Below are 20,619 nucleotides of genomic sequence, written 5' to 3'. Positions count from 1 at the left end.
GTTTGGTCTCCCACCAGGCACCAAGCTAGGGGCCCCCCCTTTCTGCGATCCAGTGAATGTATGTGTGTGGGATTTCACAGATAGGCTCCCTCCTGCTCTAGCCACAGCATTTCATCAGACAGACTGATGTCTCACGAAGAAAATTTTTCTCCACAAGAGGTGGATGCAGAAGTAGCACAAGGGATTTTCATTCAGAATGCACCAGAGGCAACTCTTCATTTTCACGTAGCTGCAAGGACTTTGGGGGCCAGAGAATGTCCTCTTTCAGAGATGTCAGGAGTTCCCATGGGACTTTTGTGGGCACTTATATCTAAGTCCTACTTCTCTGCATTTTTGCTGAGCAAGGGGAAAAAGGGGTTCCGTTGCAGCCTCGGAGAGAGGAGAATGTTCACAAACAACCCAAACAGGATCAAAACCTCATTGCAACTCTTGCCAGGTGCAAGCGCTGAATGGCAGTGAATGAATGACTCAAACGGCGAAGTCATTCAAGGAGGCGTGCTAGAGTACAGCAGGGTGGCTGAATTGCAGGGAATAGAAGTGAGTGCCGAAGGCACAGAATGGGCACAGGAGGCAGTTGCTTAATGTGCACATGGGTCAGGCTTTGTTAAGATGCAGTGTGAAGAAGCTGGCCACGTATATATATATTTTGTCAATATATCTACTGAAAGTTTGACTTATTATTATTATTTGCATCCTCCAAGGAATAAAGACTTCTGTTCTACTTGGGAGATCTTTTCTCAGAGCACAATACAGTGGTGCCTCGCTTAACGAGCGCACCGTATAACGATTAAATCGCATAGCGATCCGTTTTTTCGGATCGCTAATGCGATCGCACAACGTTTTTCCCATAGGGAAAAATTCGCTTTGCGAAGACCGGTAAGCATTTCGCTTACCGATCTTCGCAAAACGACCCCCGCCGATCAGCTGTTCGGCGGCCAAAATGGCCGCCGGAAGCCGGAAAATGGCCTAAAATGGCCGCCCGCAGCGTTTTCGCGCCCTCGTTAAGCGAGGCGAGGGCGCGAAAATGGCTGCCGGCCATTAAGAAGCTTCGTTAAACGGTGAGTATTTGGCCCATTTGGAACGCATTAAACCATGTTTAATGTGTTATAATGGGCTTTTCTGTACCGTTTAACGATGCTTCAGCATAGCGAAGGTTAATCCGGAACGGATTAACCTCGCTATGCGAGGCACCACTGTATGCTCTATCATTTGGGGGGCGGGGGGGGGAGACACAATTCTCTAAAAAATAACTTTGATTCAGCTGGTAGTTTTGAAGCCTAGGAATTTAGGTTCTCAGAATCAAATTCTGAAGAGAGACCTCTACCTGGCTCCTGAAGGATGTAGCTGCTTTCCTTAATCACCATAAGATAGTACTTGGATTCACTTTTTCAAAAAGCCCTTCCAATGCATTTCCCCTCCTCCTGCTTCTGCACCAGGGAGAAAAGAGTGTAGTTCTTGCACTATCTTGCTGCTTGGCTAATGCAAGAAACCAATGACAGCCTTTGCCAGGGGTCACAATCCTGCCCGAATACTTTAGGAGCCTTGCCCAGCTCGTTCAGGCATCTGCCTGTGCCAGCCGGATGGGAAGGGCAACCCTTCCTGTGGATTCTGTCTCCAAAACCAAGAAAGCGGCAACTCAGGCTTCAACCACAGGCCTGACCTGTGCAGAAGTGTCTGAAAATGGTGGCCCATGCACAAATCACACAAAGCAAAAGGGTGGGGAGAAAGGGAGAAGAGGGCGTGCACACAGCAGTAAGCAGATTATCTACCTTCCTGTTTCACTGGAGTCAGCAGAACACAAAAGAAAAAAAATAATTAAATATAGAAGTAGTTACGGGCGAACAAGGATGGCCTCAGAGACAGTCTGCACTAACTCAGGAGACTGATTTCAGAGTGTGGAATCTGCAAGGCTGACACACCAATACAGCCTTGTTAAACCTAGCATGTGGGAAGGCAAAGAAATGTGAGTGGCGTTCCCATTCCCTCCCAGGCACCCACAAACAAGGAACATGCTGGCACATGGCCACCAGACTTGATTTAAAAATGAGGAACAAAAGGACATTGGTGTCTCTCTTGATTTGCAGACATGCAGCAAATACAAACGTCTAGATTAAGGTTGTTCACTCATTGAATAGGTGAACATCAGGGGAACAGGGAATCCAGCCAGTACCGAGTTTTGCTTGGACCTGCAAAGATCCAGAATTTCTGTGGTCCCTGTGGGAGTTCCCACTCCAAAACCTTACAGACTGAAGCAGCAACAGAAAGACCGCCACTCAGCCATCTACTTCCACAGGGGGGAAAATCATAAGCCAAAGAGCTTCCTATCTTGGTAAGGCAGCAAACAAGCTAACAAAAGCAGGAATATCTTCCCAACTGAGAAAGGAACAAGTCAGGCAGTCCCTGAAAGTTAAGCAGAGTAACCTGAAGCTTACAGCTTGTCTGTTCACATCCTTACCTCTTCCCCGTTTCATCTGCCGTCCCTTTGCCTTGTTTTTCAATGACAATCTTGTCATTCATCCCAAACTTGCACTCTGGCATCCCACTCAGGTAGCTCTTCATCACCACCCTGCCAGACACGTGGGCGCTCAATACTTGACCTGGAAGAAAGGAAAACCAAATGATGCAGAACAGCGTGGTATCCTAAAGAGGGCAAACTTGGTGTTTAAACAAAAACAATCCCCAACAAAGCCAAAGAACCATTTGGGAATACACAGAATGTATTTTTTGTTTCGGTGCCAACATGCTTAAGATTGCCCACATTGTGTTTACCTTGTGGCGACATGAGCAAATTCACACTCTCCAGAACATCCAGGAAGAGTTCATTGCGACGGTATTTGATGCCTTCACGCCTCCAACCAATCTGTCCAGTCACCTGGCTAGTAATCTGAGACTGCTCTTCCTTGGTCTAGAGAACAGTGAGGGATAGAGGACATATGCTCTTAGGACCCCAAGATATCACCAACAACTGCACTAGCAATACAATATTGACTTGCGCCATGAGTCACGAACTGCAAACAGCTGTCATTGCAATCCTTTCACTCCACAAACGCCACACAAGATTAGTAGGCTGAGCAATGTGAGGTGCCAATTATCAACCCTCTAGGACAAATATACTTAGAGGTTCAAAGCCCCAATCTCACCAGGTTAGGAAGTAAGTTTGTTACAGTTAAAAGCAAAAAAAGCCCTCCCCTCAGTGGCATGGAAAGGCGGGATGCTGACCTGAGGTTGCAGCTCTTCAACAGGTCATTTGTGTCATGACAAAAATCGGGCCTTGTACCTGTGCAAAGACTCCCACAGAATATTCTCCAGCTGAGCAGGCTTCTGACCAGACCACACTACCCCAATCTGCACTGCATATGTAGAGGAGCAACTTGCTCATCCTTCTCAGTGCCTAGTCTGCTATATTGAGAGAAATGGTTTTGAGGAATGTGGGTTGTGCTTGCCTCCAGTAGGAGGCAAGCTACACATTCTTTATGCGTGAGGCATAGAAAAGCACAGCAAAAAGGGGCTAGTCACCTACTTGAAACTGTAGAGTGCACAGGAAAGGTAGAGAGGCTGCCACAGCTCTAACTGAATGGGTTATCAGAAAGACAGGAACTGAGAGATTTGCTAGTTGCTAACAGAATGTGTGCTGCTTATATACTGCCCCACAGAGCTTAAAGCACTCCCTGGGTGGCTTACAATCTAATTATGCAGGCTATATATTGCCCCCACCCCCACCCCACATGAGCTGGGTACTTAATTTACTGACCTCAGAAGAGAAGACTCAGTCAACCTTAAGCCAGCTGCCAGCTATCTGAACCTGTCGGGATCAAATTCAGGTTGTGTGCAGAAGTTTGACTGCAGCACTGCAGTTTAACCACTGCGTCACAAGGCCCCTCATTGGTAAGGCTCATAGAACAGCCACAGCTATTCATTTAGTGAATCTCTGTGAAGAGATGGGGATATCTTGTTCTCACAAGAGGTGACTTATTGAATGAAGCTATAGACTGAAATCTAGAGCCCAGTACACCTTGGGAACAAGAAGGAAAGTTCCAAGTGGTGTGGCTGAAGAACTATATTCTGAGAGAGATGGAAATGTAACACCACCTTTGGAAGAAAAGAGGTATCTGAACATGGTATTATTTCTGTGGAAGGCAAGGTATGAAGGTCATCTGCTCAATGAGTAAGATTTAAGAGTTTATTGAGAGTCACAAACAAACAAACAAACAAACAAACAAACAAACAAACAAATGTTCTAGTGATCTTGACATCCATTTGGATAAGGCAACTGAGAGAAACAATGTCAGCAAAAGCAGCAGCAAAAGAGGCCTGGACCGTGCATGATCAACAGGGATAGTCCTCAGAAGTGCCTGCCATACCTTTAGCATCCTTCAAGGGGTCCTGAATTTCATCATCTGAGCAAAAAAACCTGAGCAAAGGACCTCAATCAGAAGAGTGGCACACAGCTGCTGCTGAGTGGGGCTGACGGAAAAGCACCTGAAGCAAAATCCAAAGATCCAGTGTCCAGGTGACCTAGAGACACTGTCTTCCATATGGATTCCTTGGACTGCTGGTAGGTGGGGCTCATCAGCCTTGGAAGGCAGCCCATCTAGGAGAAGGAAAACTCCGATTTCAAACCTCCACTGCCTTGTGGCTATATCCAATGATGGAAAAGGCTTCAGGAGTTAACCTCGAGGCAAAATCCGGAGCCGGAGTCCCAGAGGCAGTTCGTGTCATTCTCTCAACTCCTGCAACGTCGCTGGAACCAGTTGTATTGGCTCTTGCCTTTCCATTGGACTATTTCAGTGATGTGGAGAGGGGGGATTTGCTGCTTGGGTAACAGCCTATCCTCCATATTATTCTACCCAAGCTTCGTGATCTAGAGAGGACACTCCAGCTTCACATACAGCGTCAAAGTCCTCTATACAGAGCATGTTACCTTAGTCTTTCGAGACTGAAGGACGCCTACATCTACGTCTGGTCCTCCTATGACAGGACAGAAAGTACTTACAACGGCGATCTCAAAAATGCTGGGTTGAACCTGAACTTGATGATTTGGTTGAAGAGAATTCTTGCCAGTCTTCTTTTTCTTATTTGACAGTTCACGACTTGCAGGTTTCTTAGTTTTTTGGAGATTTTAGGGAAAGAGAACTGCCTGGATTGCATTCCCTATACCAAAGTTGTGGGGGCCTGTGCTTGGTAAGAATACTGGCGTAAAGGATTTTGGTGATGTAATGCCCAGTGTCAAGGACTTCCAAGACTGAGCGAGGTTGAAAACAAAGTAGGTGATGCCATAGTTCAAGACTTTTTTGCTATGAAAGATTTGTTTGTCGTGCAAAGCAGTTCATTAAAAGCTTCTTGATCAGCTGTCTTTGGAAAAACTCTCCAAACGAACAGCTTTATATCATTTTTGTTGCTGGACTGTCTGACAACAGATACTGCTAAGGAGGATCAGTTCAACTAGATTATCAGGAACTGGTTGGGAAGGACAGCAAATTCTTTCTTTAGTGAACCCTCTACGAATTATCAGGGCTTTGTGAGATGCCATTCACAGAGGCAATATAAGCATTTGATATATCTGGGCATCCACAGAAGGAATAATATATCACTTCTGAGTAATTCATACCTATAAAACCATGGAAAGGGCAGCCATACATTGTAACTGACTTAACGGCATATACAGTCGTGCCCCGCTTTACGATTACCCTGCATTACGACGAATCTGCTTCACGACAACATTTTTGCTTTGCGATGATCAGTTCACTGCTTCAGGAACCAATTCTTTGCAAAACGATGCTTTTTAAACAGCTGATCTGCGGTTTCAAAATGGCCGCTGGGTAATTAAAATGGCTCCCCGCTGTGTTTAGGGACAGACTCCTCACTATACAGGCACCGAAAATGGCCACCGCACGGAGGATCTTCTCTGGACGGTGAGTTTTTAGCCCATTGGAACGCACTGAACGGTTTTCAATGCATTTCAATGGGCTTTTTATTTTCGCTTTATGACGTTTTCGCTTAACAGCGATTTTCTTGGAACTGATTAATGCCGTTAAGTGAGGCACCACTGTAATTATTATATGATTGTCTGAAGGAATCATCTTGTCTCTGCAAGACGTAGGTTTTTTAAATCCACAGACAACTCTACACTTCATTCTTTTCTCCATGCTCAGTATCACACACAACACAAAGGTTGAGTCAACTTTTCTCCATCTTAACTGGTTGGATTGCTATATTGCCCACAGCTCTTACTTGCAACAGGTGTGTCTAAATACAAATTAAAGGAGCATCACATGCTTGAAACGCAATTATTTCTTACAACTTAGGCAGGGTGCCAATAATTTTGGCCAGTGCATGTTTTCGTTTCTGTGTGGGATTGTATCAGATTTGACTTTTCTTCTGTTTTTTTCTGTTGTTCCAATGCAAACCAAAGAAGTGAACATGTGAGTACCAAAACATTTGCAACGGCAACGATTTTCTGAGAGAAGGGTTGCTTTTTCTGACAGAATTGCAAGGGTGCCAATATTTTTGTCTATGACACTAGAGAAATAAGAAACAATGACGTCAAGGAAGAGGGTGAAGCATTTCTGAGTGGCTGGTGAAGCAGTAGACTAAATGGAACTGAGAGGGACGAGCAGGGCATACTGTTACATGTGCTGTGAAGATTGGAGGCAAAAGTTCCCATGACACATCACTCAGTTATAGAATGTTCTACGGGAGTCTGTGCAGACCTGTCTATCTGTGAGATGGAAACATAAGGATTTAAATACATTGTTGAACTAGAGATACAGTGATGCTAGAGAAGAGTTACTTTCCCCTCCTCCCTGATTGTTTTCCATTCAAAAATTTCTACATCATTAGTGTACAGTACTACAAGGTTCAAGTGGACCCAGTCTGAAGAGAGACACTCTTAGGAAGGATCAGCTAGATCATCAGGAACTGGTTGGGAGGGATAGCAAATTCTCCTACCTGGTGCTACAAGCAGGTCCAGTCAGGTGCAGAAAGCCAGAAAGCAAATGCATAGCAGCAAATGCAGCACACAAAGGGTTAGGAGGCAAGCGGGTCAGCAGGAAGGAAGGAGAAGAGAGCAGAATGTTAGCTTTAGGACAACATCAGGTGCTACAAAGCTTCTCATCTGTTCAGTTACTGAGCTGAATGAAAGGGCTGTCTTCTAGACTAAATAAATGGGAGACATCAGCAAGGGAGAAGGTGCTATCTAGTAAGCGCGACTGAAATGGTAGTCTTGTAAGGTTCGCAGACCTCTCCAATGCCTCCAACATAAAGCAGCATACAGTGGTACCTCACTAGACGACGACCTCGTAAAATGACAAATCCGCATGACGACAAGGTTTTGCGATCACTATAGCGATTCGCAAAACAGTCATTTCAATGGGGAATTTTCGCTGGACGATGATTTGGTCCATGCTTCATGAACCGTTTGTTCGCAAGATGACGATTTTTACAGCTAATTGGCGGCTCCGCAAAATGGCTACCCTGTGTTTTCAGGACCTATGCTTCGCAGGACAGCTATTTTAACAGCTGATCGGTGCTCGCAAAATGGCTTCCCTATCGGCGATCTTCGCAGGACGACGAGGTATTTTCCCCATTGGAAAGCATTAAACAGTTTCAATGCATTCCAATGGGGAAACGGATTTCGCATGACAATGATTTCGCTAAACAGCTATTTCTATGGAACAGATTATCATCATCATGCGGGGCACCACTGCACCACCATTTGGCTGAAGCATCTTAAATGGAAAGCAAATTTCTTTAGGGTTACAAGGCAACTGGGTATTTGAGAGCCTGTAGCCATTTACATGGGTTGAATGTAAGCATGGGGCAGTATATCAACTCAAACCAGAAGTGTGTGTTTATACTACTACACAACCATTTGCAGTCTATTTCTCCCTTCTCTCCTCCATCCCATAACAATCAAGGACCATGCTCTGCTCTCCAAAGCACAGAGAACTGGCCAGTACATTAGTACACATTTTCAGAACTCCTGGTTACAAGAAATTTCCCCCAGCTTTACTGGACATGAAACATCTGGCCTTCAAAACATTATCTTCTGGATCAATCACAAAATGAGAATAAGGCAGAACCAATCCTGTGTCACTGTTTAGCCCAGTATTTGCCTAGCCAACATGATGCTGTACAGTTTTTATCCCAAGCTGGATAAAGCTCTGTACAAAAGAGCTGAGGGAGCTGGCCATGCTTAACCAGGAGAAATGAAGACTATCTCCAAATACCAGTTTTTTGTTAAGGATTTACCACTGCCTGAGGTAGAGGCAGTTAAGTGCTCAGCAACAGTCCATGGGTCCAGATGGGGATATGTTGAGAGGAAATGACACCAGCCAAGCTACCGTGAGTGTGTTCTGTTCATATACTCAGCACTGAGAACCAAGGCCTCCCAAATAGGCCCGGGTGTTTCCAATGCTACTTTTGTGCAGCCACATGGCTAAAACAAACCTAAAAGGCTGGCAGGAAGAAACAACTGGATTATTTTCCAAACTCAGCAGGTTTACCCTACTGTACAGAAACACCACCCTTTCCTGTACTTAGCTACAAAAAAAAAAAAAAAACACTGCCTCAGCTTCCTCAGAAAGCAAACTGACTTGTATGAGGAAATGGGCCGAGAATCTGCAAGATTAGTCAGAAATATCTGCTCATCCAGCTATTTGCAAGATCCGTGGTCTTTAAAAAAAAAACACCCTGCTCTGGAACATCACAGGGAAGAAAAGTTTTTGAATCATTCAAGATATATTAACTTAAATAAGAAGTTTTCATATTCGTTAGAATATGAAGGAATTTGAAAACTTGGCCTTGCTTTCTCAACCTTTTTTATTCTTCCCTCACTATCTTTAATTTAATCCACATAGTTAGCCGCCAAAATGCTCAAGCAAAGAGGTACAGATCCTGTTTGAATATGGATGGAAGCATTCAATTAACAATGGCTTTAGTTTATCATCTCCCATTTAGAGATGACGGGACAACTCATCTCCATTCAAAAACCACATATATGGAACCATCATTACAACCAGAGTGGCGACTCTTTCTAAGCTGCCTTCTCCCTGAATCGAGTTAGGATGGAGACGTGAGCTAAAATGATAGAAGAGGCACTTCAGGCATTATGTGTTAGAGGTCCAAGGCAAGTTACAAGGTGAACTTACAACATCTCCCTCCTTTTCTTTCTGCTCTCCTACATAGGAACCTAAGAAGAGCCCTGTGATGGATCAGGACAAGGGCCCCTCTCGTCCAGCTTCCTGTACCTCACCGTGGCCCCACCAGATGCCTCTGGGAGCACACGAGACAATTCGATCCCTGTCTCCGGATCCCCCTTCCTCTGAATCTGGCATTTGAAGGTCCCTTCCTTCGAAGCCTGGAGACTGTACATCCCCATCGTGTTTGTAACCTGCGATGGACTCCGTATTTGATCTGTCTCTGATTGTGGCCTTCACCAGCTATCTACAGGCATGCTTTAAAGAGCAGCTGCAGTGCAACGTTAGAGCCCTGCTCCATTCTCTCCTTTCAGGCCACTTACACCATCTGTCCCTTTCCTAGACTGCAAAAGCCCCTCAATTATTAGACTTCAAGGCCGTTTGATGGCAGTGGAGACAATACATAAGCTTTGCTTTGGAACATGGGCCAGATAAGAGGTGATAATATGGTTTGGACGTAGCAGGATATTTTAGAAGTGGCAAAGAGGGCTTCTGAAGAACAACCTCTGGGAGCTACAAGTGGACACAAATAGCAGAGCCCTACTCTAAAACAGTCAACTACCCTCTACTGTCTCAAAATACAGTGGTGCCTCACATTGTGACGTTAATTCGTTCCACAAAAATCGCTGCAGAATGAAAACGTCGCAATGCGAAATAAAAAAAAGCCCATAGAAATGCATTAAAACCTGTTTAATGCATTCCTATGGGCTTAAAACTCAACGTTCAGTGAAGATCCTCCATAGCGCAGTCATTTTCGGTGCCTCTTAAGCGAGGAATCCGTCCCAGAAAACAGCGGGTGGCCATTTTGTTTACCTGGCAGCCATTTAAAAACCGCCGATCAGCTGTTGGGAAATCGTCGTTTTGCGATGCTCGGTTCCCGAAGCAGGGAACCGATCATCGCAAAGCAAAAAAAAACCCATAGGGAACATTGCACAGCAATTGCTTTTGCGATCACAAAAAATGCATTGCAAAGCGATTTCATCGCTAAACGTAGCAATCGCTATGCGAGGCACCACTGTATTACAGCAAACAAAACCTGATAATTATGACCATTTCTTCTTATACATGCAAGGTACTATCACCACACACAATCCCTTGTACCCAACCCTAGTGCTTTACCTGGCTCTTGATTCCTTGCTGAGTGATGAATGTTTTCAGTGCTCCTGTTTCAGAATTCTGAGGGTAACCAAAGTCCAGGATTTCTACAGAAGGGCAAAGAGTTATCAGAGAAAAATGACACCTAAAAGGTTGGTGTATAACAGGTGCCTTTGCTCACACAACAATCTAGGATACAATTTATTCAAGCAAGGTCTCCCAATCACACCCTTTGCTGCCACATTTGAGGCTGATCCCCTTAGAGGCTATCAGGAACTGTCTTATAATCAGTGGTAGTTAAGACGAGATGAATGCATATGAGGATGGAATCCAGACCTCCAAGGGAACCTGCTTTGAGGCAGGACAATCCAACAGCAGCAGAATAATCTACCTTTGCAGCATTTTCTTTAGGTTTTGATTTTCGCATGAGCATGCCATAAAAATCAAAACCTAAAAAAACAACAGCAGAGTAGCAGGTTGTCGTAGGGCGGGTAAGCTGACCAGCCAGGCCTGGGAAAACGAAAACTGCCATTAGCTGCCCACCTCCAGGAAGGCAGAAAGCTAGCCTCTCAGGATCCAAACCTGCAACATGAATACAAAGTGACGCTGCGCTTGTGGATGGCCTGCGGCAACTTATGGATTCATAATCTTCCCACCTCCCTCTCCTGAAAAGGGCTTGCTAAAGTCTGGGTATCATCAATGAAGATAGGTTTGTGATTTCCAACGTCCAAGTCAGTAATTTTTGGAATTCCACCTGCTTGTTCACAAGGGAATGGGCTTTTGTATTTTTAGACTGCAACCCCAGAGTTCTCCAGGCAGAATTGTAGGTCAGGCAGCCCAGAAAGACAAGTCTATAGCCTAGTTTCCAGTCAATCACCTCTACACTCGCGTAACCATCCAGCAGGGCCTGGATCCCCTATGTTTGAAGGACACTGGGAGCCATAGAGTCACTGCTCATTAGGCTTTACAGAGGGTGTCTCCTGAAGAAACAGGAGTGCCAAGAAGACCTCTGCCTCCTAGGAAGCATCAGGGCTGCTTCCTACTTTTCGAAAACAGAAAAAAGGCCAGAAAAAAGCAACAAAATAGGGAAATAACACACTGAGCTATAGACTTGTGCTTCTCGGCTTCACCTCCTAAAATTCCACTTCAGGAACTCCTGGAGAATGCAGTGGATGTTCTTACTGGAGAGCTCGGTGGTTTAGGCTGCAGAGCCACAGGGCAGGAGTTTGATTTTCCATAGTGCCTCCTTGACAACGGCTGGACTCAATGTGTCCCACCCTGTTCTGGAGTTAAAATAATAAAACTCTTAGGAGTTTTATTATTATTATTATTATTATTATTATTATTATTATTATTATTATTATTATTATTATTATTATTATTATTATTAAGAACAATATATGTTGGTAAGCAACAATCACTACCATGTTTGAGGACGTCGGATCACAAAAGGACTGAAATAAAGAACTTGAATAGACTTTTTACAATGCTGTAAAAGCTACTAAACTATTAGACCAGTAAAATGACTAACGAGTAGGTTTGAACTGAATACTTTCATCAGCATGTTAGAGCAGGGATTCTGAGATTCTTTACTGTATTGGAGTCATTTTCTACATCAGAACTGGAAGCGCATTTTGCTGACAAAGGTTTACTTTGAGAGCATGCCTTCATAGGCGGTCATTCCCAAATTGTGTAAGAAATTGTTCTCTGCTGAATTAATGACGTGGGTTGCAAGAAGGCATGTCCAAAGCAGCAAATAAAACAAGGAGGTAACAGGCAATCTCTAAATGCAATCAAGGGATATCATAACCTTCCAAGTTCAAAATGCCGTGTCTTAAAGTGCAACAATAAATTCCACAAAATTTTGATACACATTTACAGTTTTGACTGCTTCTGTCTGGGAAACAGAATTCAGTGATGGAGCTATTTATGACATGCAGACACAACATAAAAGGAACGTTTGCTCCTCAGTCTGCATTTTACTTCTACAGATGAAGCAACTTATACTGTTTTGAAATGCGGCCCAGAAGCTAGGATAACCATCCAGTCCCATTCACTTGAAGGAAGTCAATGGGACATCCACATCTCAATTTTGTACAAATCTCAGCATGAAGTACATAACAAAGAACCTGCAGAGAAGTCACAGTGCTCTTCTTTAGCTACCTCCAGCTCTTCATTTTGACAGCGGTAATGGCTTATTTACTTTTAGTAGTGAAACAGAAAGCATGTGTAAAGCTAAGCACCTGGAGCCAATGGAAGGCAAAATGTACATGTCCAGCCCTCGCTCCTGGGATTTCAGATGGCCAGCCCAACCCCCATGTAAAAGAACATCATCAATGTCTGGCTTGGAATGGCCAATCTAGATTTCCTATTTCAAGCTACTTTTACAAACATATACCATCATACATTATTTAGACAAGGCCTTATTTCAAAACCAGAAGTGACTGAAAGCAAGTGGGGGTGCTTAGGGGTGCTGAGGGCTAGAGGCTACACCAACAGTACAGACTGGATCTATTAGGCTAAAACAAGCTCTACCCCACATAGGCAACCACAAGGTTTTTAACATCTGCCTAGCCACCCTACATGAAACAAGTTCCTGGAATTTAGTCAGAATGGCACATCCTCACCATCTAGAAGCTCATAGATGAGCACAAAGTTGTTCTTGATGTTCTCTTCGCTGATCTTTCCAAAGTAGGCAGTCATCACATCGCACATCTTGTAGAGGAACTCAAACACCATAGCAGCATTAACATTTTGCTTGGTGACAGCAGCCAGCCAGATGTTGGAACGCTTGACATGGAAGAAACTTGTTCGGGCAATGTTGGTGACAGGTGAGCGCACTTGTTGCCGTGCATGGATGACATTGACCCGGAAGGCATCCACTGCATTCCGCCTGTAATGTTGGAATATTGTAGGATAACAAGACTTAGAAGATGATAAAGGGTCTAGACACAGTTGGGTACATATCACCATACTAGGTTGTTTAGCTGTATCTCTGCAGAAGAAACCAAAGTCTAGTTGACAGGAACAGGCATAAAGAGCTATTCCTTTGAAAGGAGAATATTTACTTCTTCAGGATTTAGTCTGGTCACACATACAGGGAACAAAGGGTATTGAACCAATCAGACACATTGTTTTACTCGTGCTCTAAATCAGTGGTTCTTAACTTTTGTTACTCAGGTGTTTTTGAACTGCAACTCCCAGAAACCCCAGCCAGCACAGCTGATGGTGAAGGCTCGTGGGAGTTGCAGTCCAAAAACATCTGAGTAACAAAGGTTAAGAACCAGTGTTCTAAACCAGCGTTTTTCAATTGATGGTACTAGCAACACATGCCATAAAGTACCACAAGGTAAGAAGCACTGTTCTCTATAAAATTCTAGGCTAGGAAAAGAAATCAAGTGCAACAGTGGAATAAAGCACACAGAAGGTCGGGGAATCTTTTTTCTAGGAATAACTTAAAGCAGGGGGGAATGTCAATAGAGAGTTCATCTAAGTAAGTCAATGGATGAAAAATAAGAAAATCTAGCATATCTAACCACTAGGCTCTAAGAACCTTTCTGAATAGAGAAAGTTTGTTCTATTTACCATTTTAATGCATACTGCAGTATCTTTCACACTTACACACCCTGTACAGAGTGCTACTCAAAGTTTTCTTGCAACAGCACTGGAGAGCCTCTTATAATGCATGTATTTTGTATTTAGATAATGTTGCTATATAATGATTCCATGATGTATCATGTTATATCTGACTACATTACAACAGTCTGGAGAATAACTAAGAGCCCCAGGTATTTAAGGCTTTTCAATACACCAGTTCCATAAATAACAGACAATGGGCTGTACAATCCATTAAAATGAGTATATTTCAATTTGTTAAACTGGAAAGGTAGTGAGTTGGTTTGTGGCATGGGCTAATAGTTTGTATCACTCTTAGGAGACGGTTTTTATTTGGTACTGCAATACTTCAGCCGCATGATAATATCTTAATATACCAGTTCCCCCATGCTGTGGTGCCCGTTATGTCCTGCCATTCATCTCTTACCTATTGCTACAGCAGCCAATGAGATGGGATGAACAGAAATGGCGCCAGCGAAGAAAAGGAGGAGTGACAGCAACAAGAGAAAGGTTAGAAAACACACATACACAGAAAGCACAATGAATCCAAACTTAAAAAAAGAGAGACGACAGACAGCAACCCCATCCCACTAGAAAAATCCTTGGTCAGTGGCAGTATAGCTTTCAGAGAAGAGGTAACGATATTGGATATAACAGCATTAATTGAGTAGCCAAACTACGTGGTCATGGGGCAATCACAATTTATCTCTCATCTCTCACCTGTAGTGTCAAGAGCCAAAGCTTAGATTCACCTTCAGCTAAACATCAGACAAGACGGCTACTAAAAAGAAAAAGTGTTCGTTCTTTAGCTATTTCTGGAGCTCAGCTACAGAAATGTGAACACTGTGAAACCTTTAATGTGCTAAGAAGCAAAAGCAACAAGGATTTTATACATTCAGCTGATGACTTCATTTAGGAATCCTGCTTACAGCTTTATTTAGGAGACAGATCTATGGCTTCATTTGGACAATAAACAACTTTTATTAGAAAGCTTTGAAAAATCCCCCAGGGCGCAGAACTACTAATCAAAGTAACTGTGCTAATTGTACTTGGACAAGCAATGAACTGCATTTGGCAAGCTCAGTTAAATGAGGTCACATAGTAGAACTGCTCTCTAACAAAACAAGTCCCACCTTGTTTTCCTGCCCACAAGATTGAAGGGTTCTAAACTTACATCAACAAAATTTTCAATGAAGATTAAACATTACTTCATTTTAAAAAAAATTACAGCTACATTATAACTAAATCCTCTTACTGTAACAGGGAGCAAACACTTTTTTGGGGGGGGGGGAGTCGCAACTAAAGCTCCAAATCAGCACTTCCTTTGAAATTTAATCAGGACCTTTAACTACAGAAGTGCAAATGATGGGAAACCCGACTGACACTTTCAGTAGTTAAGCCAACTTACTAGATGCAGACTAGATGTAGTTGTACAGCAGCTCCCTATTCAAAGTTGCAAATAGTGCATGCACACTTTACAAGAATCCCTGACCCTAAAATAAAGTGACCTTGATTCAATGCTCCTGAAAAGGTTGGGCTGGCCTGGTCAACGCACTGAATTGTAACTTTAAAACATACTTTCCTAGCATGATCTTATGGAGATAATCGCTAGAAACAAAAAACACACCAGTACTTGTTATGCTTTGGACAAGGTACTTGAAACATACTGAATACGGACAAATTCTCAAAACGACAATTGCTTGCTTATTCCAGAAATCTAATGTGGTAGTAGCGCGATGATACGTTAGTCCATCTATCTTTGTAGCAGCTTAAAATATAATGGTCTTTTCTGTATTATGCCTTTTATGGAGAGAAGTAAAAATCAAGCCAACATGCAGCCAATATGCCCCACTGATACATTTAAAGCTATTTTGCCAAGTCTTGCACGTGCGGTAACACTATCTGTCTCTGTTAGTTAAGAGCTGAATGATTCTGGTAATGAGTCTGCTACTGAGAACATACAATTCAGAACAGCATTTCACTAGTAACAGAAGTTGTGACAAATAGAACAAGTTGGTGTTTTCCTTCTGGAGAACATAAGACATGGCTAGCACAGAGAGATTGTTTTAAGTCCCTGATACCAGTAGAGGCTGATTTGGTTTCCCTATAATAACTGCACACTGTCAAGTCAGGTCTGGACTATGCAGTTGGCTCATAGCTACATAGGCTGGTTCTTTCTCTAGCAGGTACAGAAGGGAATCAAATTGCCAACCTGCATCTGCTTGTAAAACTAAAGAAAAATAACCATGTCACCTTGCAGCACTGCTATTGTTTAAGTTTCACCAGTGCTCCATCAAGGGTACCTGAAGTTTTGAGAACCACAAAGAAAAACAGGTTTAACAGCTAGATAAGAATCTCTCCATTCAGTCCTAATTGACCCTTTTTGCCTAACCCTACAACTAAAATTTAGCCTCCAAACCTGCTGTGCAAAAGAGAGACTGTCTGTACTACACATGCTCATTTCTAGACTTTTAAAAGTGTGCTATTTATATAACACCCCATAGCGCTTAAAGCACTCTCTGGGCGGTTTATCATTTAATTATACAGGCTACACACTGCACACACACACAACCACCCCAGCGAACTGGGTACTCAATTAAACCGACCTCAGAAAGTGGGAAGGCCGAGTCAATCCTGAGCAGGCTACCTGAACCCATTGGGATCGAACACAGGTTGTTAGCAGAGTTTTGACTGCAATACTGCAGTTTATCCATTGCCCCATGAGGCTTAAAGGAGCACACACACTCCAGTTACCCTTGCCAGACTCAAACTTTTTTACTGAAAAAGCTCCCTGCACCCTGTAGAGGTCGATTTTAAAGAATAATAATCAGGGTTAGGGGTGTTTGCAACCCTAAAAACATGAGTTTTCCCCAATGTTTCCTAAAGGGCACAAGAGATTTAACAAACATTTTTACTTTGGTGTGTGGAGTTTTGGGGACTCTGGGGGCATTATATTTTGGCTGCTGGGTGCTGCAAATGTTGCTCATCTCAGCTATAACACAATTGTGGTTTCTCGACACTTTTACAAAAGCTTTCAGAGGAATCTGTATTTCCCTCTCACAGCTGATGTGGGTTGCTATCTTTGTCCCTGAAGAGAAGAGAAATCTCCCTTTCCCCCAGAATGCTTTGTCAGAACAAGTCATGAAATAGCTGAATGATTCTCTGTCCCATCAAGCCATACTGTATTTTCCAACCTGGGACTTTGCTTGCAGCTCTCCATGGCTTAAAATGCCTACTTAATTACTTGAAACTTTATGCTTTTCCTCTCCTCCACTATTTTTTACTATCTGGCTTGGTAACTTACATTTGCAGCTGATCCTAAGAAAGACACTGATCACTTGTAGAATTTGTAGCATGGATTTTGTTTTACTTCTGTGGACCTCAACAGCCTCATCTTTATTTAGACTTACAAAATAATACTTCAATGGAAATACATGAAGATTATGTTGTTACTTGCGTGTACTCAAGACAGCTAACAGAAGAACCACACAAGCATCAGGCAAGTTAGTATTCATGTGAGTCCTCACTATCTTTTGCCCAACCTGAGCCAGAAGCTTGGTTTTTTATTTATTTTTATTTATTTTTTTATTTTTTGCTTTAACAATAGGAGCATATTGACAATCCTGATGTTTCATAACAAGGTCTTGTGAACAACCACCAACCCCCATCACTTTAATAACTCACAGTTTGGATGGAAACTGTGGCATGCCTGCCATGGCTCATCTTGAATTGGCTGTACTAGTCATGAATTGATACATGACCATGTCACAGGATCTATGCATACACCCCACTTTCCTCACAGGTTTTGAAGCATTACCACTGTTTGTGTGGAAGTACATAGCATACATCATACAAGATATTACTCAACTCTGACAAAATCCACAATACTAATATTTAAGTGAATTTAACAGACTCACTATGTATTTTGAAGCCCACTGAATAGTTTGAAATTATGTAGTTAATGAAATTTATTATCCAAGTTTATTTTCACGTTTTTCAGAGAGAAATGCTGCTCTGTCAAAGTCATCTGATGGCTCCATTGGAAGCTGGCCACTACTGTCAGTTTCTAAATGGCTCTGTAGCCACGTGCTTTTAAAAATAGTAACACATCTCAAGACAGCTCAGAACTAAGGTCATTTTCTCATTCTAGTTCCCCAAGGCACCTTTGAGAAAAGAACTGATATGTTCCTGAGTGAAAGATGGAAGCACAGAACAGCTGTGTGGAAACTTTAAGCTCATGCAGGCAGCTAGGCGTGCAACTGGCAGGAAGAATAACATCCATCAAACTCCAGAATTTCTAGCTGTGAACCATTCTCAGCCCGTATCAGCCACAGCTGGTGCATACCTAGGCACCAAGACATGTTGCATAATCTCACATTCTTTTCTGTGGACACAATTCCCATCACATTACAAGTTTCATCCATACAATGAAGTATAATGTCACCCAAAAGAAATTGGCTTTGAGAAAAACTCTTTCAGCTTCCTGGCACATAAATTAAAATATCTCACTGGCTTCATAATAACTGGGACTCGCCTTACAAGTTTCTCAAAATGTGCAGACTCTTCAAACCTACATACCCCTGTACCAGTTCACTGTGCCTAAACAAGGCCCATACAGGAATCCATTTCTGCTAACCTGGAGATTAACTTCCAACAGGCATCAGGAAATTGTCATTTACAAATCCGAGGAAAACATTAAGCATTAAACTTAACTTCTAGTTCCAACCAAAGCAGACCATTGAAAATGTGGATTTTGGCAAGTCAAAAACTGTACCACTGATTTAAAGGATCTCTTCTAATGGGTACCAACAACTATATTTAGCCCCAAGACCTCAATTAACCACTTAAAAGGTTCAAGGGCCATCATTGGCTACTTTAACAAAGCCACACTTCATTTTCAGTTGTCAAATCGTCAGACATAAAGTGAGCTTAAAGAACTCAAAACTAAATCAGGCCTGATTCATACAGTATACCCTTGTCCTGTACCAGCAAGAACAGTGGTATTGCAGAGACTAACTGCTATAGCTGAGCATGTCTCATAAGCTAATTGTGACACAGCTAAGGGCAAAGCAAAGGTTCAACTGCAAGCAGCAAAACCTCCATTTTACTACTATGTTGAATATATTTATATAATTGCAGGATTTCTGCACTCTCTTTTCCTCTACTAGGTGGTATACTTCCTTTTGCTTCGTATGTTAACTATTAACTACTATATCTACACGGTAATTCTCACTTTATTACCAGAGCTCTACTCTAGGGCTACAGTCTGCCTGCAAACTTGGTAGTACCTCAAACTTAGCAAGTGGAATCTGAGATAATATTTTCTCCAACTGAGGTGCAGCCCACTGTCTGTAATAACTGATGAACAGGACCCTCCTCTCTAATATGCCCCCACAGTGCATGCATTACTGTCCTCCTAAAATCAGTGGAATGAAGCAACACTGAAACGAAAGCACACAATTTATGGATTCAAAGGCCACAATCCTGTTGGATGGGTTCTGCCTGTGGATTCAAGGCAACTTCTGTGATTTCAAGGATGCCTGCAACTTTGTCATGCACACCCCAAAATCACAAAAGGAAGCCTTTAATCAATCAATGGCAATCAGTTCCCACTGTGCAGGTGGATTTCAAACAATATTAATCATAATTATTTATTTATTTATTTATTTATTTGTTTACAATATTTTTAGCCGCACCATTGCCAGTGGCTTCTGGCGGAAGAAAACTCACACAAAGGTGTTAGAAAAAGACTGAACAGCAAATTATTCTTGGGTACCTATACAGAAAGCAGGGCAAGACAATTCTAAAAAGTGTCCATTTTAAGGACAATTTGCTATGGATGTTTAAAAGTTAAAGATTGTATCATAACAGAACTCCATGACAGTAACTTTTATGAGTCCATACAATCAACTAAAGATTCAAGAACCATCTTTCCTAACTCACAGCAAAAAAGATTAGACACCAACCACAAAGGAAAGAATCAAATGTGTTAAGGACTATGCATGGGTTAGCCTGTTAATTAGAATATATGCTCAATAAGTGAAAAACTGCAGTTTGGTACAGACAAGATTTCACTCTTAAGCAACTCTTTCCTCCCTTGGACATTGGATTTTTTAAAAAAGGTAGACAAAACAAAGGGTTAGTCATATACTTTGACAGAAGAACTGGATAGTCATCTATTAAGGATTATCTAGGTTAGCTTTGCAATTTTAACAGCTGCCCAATTTTTTGGTAACACATCCATTATTCCACACACACCACGTCAACATCTGCTCCTGCAATTAAGCACATAGCTGCCACAGTACTCCCATGCTTAACACAGAGTCTGCATCACATCTTTGGGTAGCTCTGCCCCTACTACTAATGCAGACCAAGACTGGGGCATTCATACAGCAACAGAGAAGGCACAGCAGCCTCAGCTAGCAAAAATGAGTGCAGGCCACTACCCTAAAGCAATGACTGATTACTTACAACATTACCCACTTGAACCACTTCTATGATTCTATGGATGCATGCATCAGTTAGCATCTCAGGCTAAAGAGATTATGACTATTCTCTATTTCAGCATGTAGTGCTCCAAAATCAGAATTTAATGCAGATGCTGCATTAAAAGCATGCCCCAAGTTGACAGGACTGCAACTACTGTAGAGAGATTTAAAATGACCAGATTTGTACCACAACTGCTGATGCCTCCTTGATTTAAGCTGCAACA

At 42.5% G+C, this 20,619-nt stretch overlaps 1 protein-coding gene across 5 annotated transcripts in view; it reads right to left on the bottom strand.

Annotated features, from left to right (window-relative positions):
- AP2M1 (adaptor related protein complex 2 subunit mu 1) overlaps positions 1-20,619 on the bottom strand; it is a 48,135-nt gene that overhangs the window by 4,942 nt on the left and 22,574 nt on the right. For all 5 annotated transcript variants that reach the window (XM_020813500.3, XM_078389748.1, XM_072996301.2 and 2 more), the window contains exons 3-6: positions 12,920-13,185; positions 10,317-10,399; positions 2,770-2,905; positions 2,456-2,597 (exon numbers count right to left, since the gene is read on the bottom strand). In XM_020813500.3, coding sequence (XP_020669159.1) covers positions 2,456-2,597; positions 2,770-2,905; positions 10,317-10,399; positions 12,920-13,185 — 627 coding nt within the window. The remainder of the gene's footprint in view (positions 1-2,455; positions 2,598-2,769; positions 2,906-10,316; positions 10,400-12,919; positions 13,186-20,619) is intronic.

This window comes from Pogona vitticeps, chromosome 3 (genome assembly GCF_051106095.1).
Source record: "Pogona vitticeps strain Pit_001003342236 chromosome 3, PviZW2.1, whole genome shotgun sequence".
Classification (NCBI taxonomy): domain Eukaryota; kingdom Metazoa; phylum Chordata; class Lepidosauria; order Squamata; family Agamidae; genus Pogona; species Pogona vitticeps.
This window is presented reverse-complemented; position numbering and strand designations above follow the sequence as displayed.